Raw genomic sequence first — 5,752 nt, forward strand, 5'->3', positions numbered from 1 at the left:
ACTGTTTTGGCTACTCATATTAGTAGAGTAGGCAAGAAATACGTAAAAATAACTGTATATAACAGAACTCCTTATTATATGTCTACACCAAAGAAGCAATGTGAAAACTGTGGGCGAAAAAAATATGATTGACGAAGTTTCAAGACAGCAACTTTATTAGCTTTCTATATTTTTCTCTTTTAAGATTGATAGTTCTTTGCATCAATTTTGCATACTTTCTTCCAAGCACTCATGTTTGAGCTTATTTGGTTCTTTCAAATGCCTCCTGATGTAACCTTTTATATAGATATATTCTAAATAATAAACTCTTTTAGGATAGCGATGGTTTAACAGGATATCATAATGAAAGTCAATTTTGAATAAACACTTTAGTCTATTTAATTAAATATTAAATATTCTACGTGTTTGATCAATTTATTAAGTGATAGTTTGGCTCAGGCATAAATGAGTATAAGATATAATATAAATAGTTAAACCTATTTCTCTCCATCTATTTAAACTTTTAAAATAATTAGTGAATTAAACACCAATATTTTTCATTGCAGCCAACAAGAATATCTCAACCCTCTTAACCATGTCAGCCAAAGTTCAGCTATTGAAAAAACAAATAGATTTTGTCAGGTTGAAATAATCTAAAATTCCCACTCTCTTACAAAAAAGAAAATGAAAGTAGACCAGAATTTTCATCTAATCTCATCTCAATATATAAAAATCACTCAAATCTAAATACTTTTCAATTTCAAATCTATCTTTTTCATCTAATTATTACAACTTTCCAAAACTTCTTAACAAAAAACAATTCAACTTTTTCGAATCTCAAAACAAAAATTATATTCTAACAATATTTTAACTTTATAATATTTTTATTCAATTTTTTCACATTTTCCAAAACCCTATAAAATATCTTAATTTATACTACTTCACTACTATTCACAAATAATTTCAATATTATTCACTAGTTTGTCATCTTATCTCATCTCATATAAGCATCCAAACAAGGCCTAAATATGTGATGAATACAACTTATTTACAAGTTTGATTTAAAAAATTGCCATGTGTCCATTGCACGTGAGAAACACATTTTTTTAATAATATTAAAATAATACTCCAACTAAGGTTGTGTTTGAATAGTGAGGTATTTTAAGATATTTTGTAAATAGTAGTGAAAAAATAATGATAAAATATTGAATAGTAGTAAAAAATAAGTGAAAAGTAATAATAAAATAATGAATAGTAGTGAAGAATTCTCACTAATAATAAAATAAGTAATAATAAAATACATGAGAATACCTTAATACCCAAACTAGGCCCATTAGCCAACACTTGCAATAAAGGTTAATTTTGTATTTCTCCTATGAATTTCCATTCACTTTTTATTTAAACCAAAAGACTTAGAATCCATGCAAGAATCCATGCAAGTCTTAACTCCATTTCCAAGTTTCAGTATCAATTTATCCCTTCTGTGAAAATAGCATCAATTTGAATGGATATATGTGTAAATACATGAGAATATTCTTAAGATTAAAACTAAACATTTCAATGGTGAATGAGAGTAATTTTTTCGTTTTATACGTATTTCCATAAAGTTTGGGTGATAATTGTACTGAAATATAACCAATCCAAAAAAAGGAAAGGATGAAAAAACAGAAGGCCAGAACCTTCTAAAAACTATTCCTTCCTAAAGCTCCCAGCTCACCCATGAGCCATGACTCTCCTTTCTTCACCAGCATTCAATTGAAAATATTAAATGATAAACCCAAAGGCTTTTCATTCAATATTAGACCCAACAGCTCACTGCAACTCTTATTTAAAACGAAAAATGCTAGTTTTTGAGAGGCATGAGAATGTGCTTTAAAGAACTGTATCACAAGCAACTTCAAAGTATAAACAGGGTCCCTAGAATCAAGAATACAGGTCGAACTTCTTATGCATTTCCCAAGCTTGAGTCAGAAATTATCTCAAAGACTGCAACCAATGCAGTTAGTACACTGTGCACCACAAAAATATCAGTATGAAGAAAATGACAAACAGAAAACACCTTCATAACCACGAAAAAAGAATCGGTTGTATCATCAGTGGCAAACCTTATTCATTCTCGTGCATATTGCCACCTCTTGCGACTTATTCCGGCTTTCGACATGTAATAATAGCAAATTTAATTAGATCCTTCTTATATCCTTCGATCATCAAAGGCATTGCCAACGCTCCTTTTATGGTTTTTAGTCCTGATACACTCGTAATTAGGCACAAACTAAGAACTTGGGTTTAGTGAAAGTTAACGCGCCGTCTTTAGCAATTGGAGTCATTTTGCTGAAGGTAGAACAGATATAGCAAAATATTCGAGCAGGTAAAGATTTAATGTTTAAGAATGTTTAAGAATAAGACTATCCTAGTTTAAACAAAATTACTGAAGATTTTACTCCAGGCAGATTCAGTGTGTAGGAAATGATTTCATTGAAATGGCACTTTCTCCGTATAAGAATTGATAGAGGCTGAGATGATGGATTTAAAATTGACTGATACTTGTGTAACTCGCTAACAAAAGAAATAAATAAATATCAAGAGACTTAAAGGGAATGAATTATAATTGCCACAAGGATTGTTACTAAACTTACCACTTCGCAACATTGAAGTGAGGCCCTTCCATGTCAATGCAGACCGTATCACTGCTGGCCAAAATGGGGCAACATTTTGAGACCAATCTGCTGCCTTGATATCCTGCCATGGTGGTAAATAATTTATTTTATTTTTTCCTTTGGGTGGCGAAGGAACTTATTGTTACAATATACACAATTGAAGTTTTTTACGGGGACAAGATGCAAACTAAAACAAACTATCAAAGATCACATTAACTTGCAACTTTCATCGATCAAAAAAAGGGCTTTGACATGTTTTTTAGAAGTAAAAATGGGCTCAAATATTAAGTTCAAAGCAGTTTGTTTTCTCCTCAGTTTTTTATCTGCCTCGAGGTAATGAGTGGACAAATTCTCGGGCTAAAACTTGAGTTTCAAGCTCTTTTTCCATCCAATAGGGCAGGAGAGATTAATTACCTGGAGAGAAAGGGACTGCAGTAGTTTGACATAATCAGCAGTAGAACACCACGCTGGGAGATAATAAGAATTACATATCTTGTTCAGAAGCTCTTTCTCCCATGGCTGCAAGGATTCCTCAGAAGGAGCGAGATCCCTATGGCACCATGTTACTATTATTATCGTTCCTCCAGGGGCTGCAACTCGAACCAACTCATTAACAAACTGCCAGTTTCAGAGAGGAGAGGAAGTTAAGATCTCTATAGGACAATAATCCAACATACAGTATAAATGAAAATTCAAGCATCAATATCTTCAGCTTTTAGAGTCAAACCTACAGGCATTAAAAAGAAGTGAGCTTAATGGGATGAAAGAGAGAGAGAGAGAGAGAAACCTTTGCTTTATCAGGCATGTGTTCACCACTCTCCATGGACCACACGAGGTCAAATTGCCCATCAGGAAATGGTTGATCCAAAGCATCCGCAACTTGAAAGGAAACCTGCTAATTGTTGATATTATTACAGTCAACAAGTTATGTCTAACACTTCTTGTCTGCAGTTACAGAAATGTTTAGGTAATCATGCTATGGAGATAAATAGGTTACATCAATAACAAAGAAAATACACCTTTGGTTTGCACAGCCACATGGAGAATCACCTAATTTTACATAATGCCCACCAATTGACGAGATAAGTAGTTTTTATCCATAACGCCTTTCGGCATTTGCAGATATTCCAGTCAATCAGATGAAAGCTCTAATTAAAAATGAACATGCTTGAAAAAAAAAATTAAGCTCAAAATATTTAGTTATAACTTCAGCATGCATATTCGAAACCTAGCCCCAAGTTTCTAAAAATTGAAAACCTCCCAAGCTGCCATTGGAATTGATTTATAACATAAAGCCATCAATTAGACTGTAACAAAATTTCTGAAATATATTAGGAAACTGATTCTTAAAAGCAAATGTTAATAAAAAACATGGAGACATTCCTGTCCCAGGCAAGGGAGTGGTACTTCAGACAATAGTAAGTAGGCAAAGAAGAATAATTCAACTCATCATCCCAACCCACCGCACCACATTTATTTTAATTTTTTTTTTTCATTTTTCCTATAACAAATATGTGGTGTATGGGTGATAAGTAAAACAATTCAATTAGTTCAATAAGAATAAAATAAAATAAAAAATAATATTAAAATATATAAAATGTAAGGAATGGGATGATAAGTAGCATCGCTGGCAAAGAAGGCAAAGAATCAATATGTCAAGCCTTGGAATAGGTATTCGATAATCACCTTTACCAATATATGGTAAGCTGAAAGCCAAAATCATATTTACCTTGTCGGCTAGTCCTTGAGCAGCAGCAAGAGAATTAGCTCTTTGGGCCTGGACAGGACTAAGGGTGATACCTTGGCATTTGGCCCCAAATTTTCTAGCTAGGTATCTGGAGCTTCCTCCAATCCCACAGCCAACATCAACTACGCTTTTAGGCCTTTTCTTTGGGTCCTCCTCTGAAAGCAAATTCAAAAGATGTTGAAAGCTCATTTTCATTCACAAACACAAGCACAAGCACATGATAATAAAAACATATGAACTACCCAACTCAGGTGCTGCTATAATTCAAACGAATTCCTTTAAACTTCTTATAGCAGAGTTTACATCCGATTGAAAAAACTATACTTCCGAAATTACTAATAAAAAGTTTAGAGAAAAATTCACTCCAAAATCGAATTCTCGAAATTTCACCCTGATAGTTGGCATCATGTCACATCATCATTTACACCAGTGCGACATTTACTACCGTAGTCCTTTTGGATGAGAGGCATTTAATTGCTTTCATAATCGTTTCTTTTGTTTTTCCATTCAGCAATCGTGTCGTTCATAAACAAGAAAAAGGTAGTTGATGGAGTGAAGTGAGAGAGGGAGAGGAACCGACCCGAAATTCCGGAGAATCGGAGCGCCTCTTCGATCATACGGATCTGGGCGCCCCGATGATCCGAAACAGAAACCGTGGAACCTGGGTCATAGAAGCCATGGTGCATGTGGTCGCCCCAGATGTCCTCCCATACTCCAGATGACTCGTCGTAGAACTCAGCTATGCCCTTCTTAAGCACAACCCCGTCGTCGTTGGCGTCTGCCTCGACCCCACGTGCCGTTGCCGACGCCAGAGCAAAAGTCAACCTTCTCATTGAAGCGGGCGCACGAGGAGGGAGGAACTGGAGCTGAGGCTTCAGGCGGCACGTGAGAAGATGTTGACACGTGGGGGAAAATGCTGCAGTCATGGAAGAAATTGAGAAATTTGAATGGCTTCCCTCCGCTGCTTCCTCAGGCGCTGGATGAAAGAAGTAGAGTGAGATGAGTGAGTAAGTGGTACACAGTGTTGCGTCCAAAATGATATCAATTATCAAGTTACAATCCCAATAAAAATCTCGCAGGGATATTTTTTCTTAAAGATGAGTCAGCTAGTATTTACTATCATTTTTTATATTTACTTTCATATTTTATATTTATAATTTTTTATATAAAATATAAAATTATTTTTTATAAAATATGAGATATAAGATAATAAATAATAATTGATGTATAGAATTTTTTAAAAAAAATATATAATTTTTTTAAAAGATAATAATTTTTTAATACTTCTTTAAAATGAGATTAATTTTTTTTATAAATATTTATTCAATATTTATCTATTTAAATTTGTACAAATAATTTTTCTATTATA

General features: G+C 33.7%; 1 protein-coding gene across 2 annotated transcripts; it reads right to left on the reverse strand.

The window, feature by feature from the left end:
- Positions 1-1,547: 1,547 nt before the first annotated feature.
- Positions 1,548-5,422, reverse strand: LOC121255638 (tocopherol O-methyltransferase, chloroplastic). Of its 2 annotated transcripts, none has more exons than XM_041156055.1 (7): positions 4,964-5,422; positions 4,366-4,535; positions 3,424-3,528; positions 3,051-3,254; positions 2,616-2,718; positions 2,085-2,225; positions 1,548-1,988 (listed from the first exon to the last, which is right to left on the reverse strand). In XM_041156055.1, the coding sequence occupies exons 1-6, from the start codon at positions 5,307-5,309 to the stop codon at positions 2,122-2,124; spliced, it is 1,032 nt and encodes a 343-aa protein (XP_041011989.1). In that variant the 5' UTR covers positions 5,310-5,422; the 3' UTR covers positions 1,548-1,988; positions 2,085-2,121. The 2 variants fall into 2 exon arrangements, with proteins under 2 accessions (XP_041011989.1, XP_041011988.1); XM_041156054.1 differs by having other exon boundaries at positions 3,424-3,531.
- Positions 5,423-5,752: the final 330 nt, after the last annotated feature.

The sequence above is a fragment of the Juglans microcarpa x Juglans regia genome, chromosome 3D, assembly GCF_004785595.1.
Source record: "Juglans microcarpa x Juglans regia isolate MS1-56 chromosome 3D, Jm3101_v1.0, whole genome shotgun sequence".
NCBI lineage: Eukaryota > Viridiplantae > Streptophyta > Magnoliopsida > Fagales > Juglandaceae > Juglans > Juglans microcarpa x Juglans regia.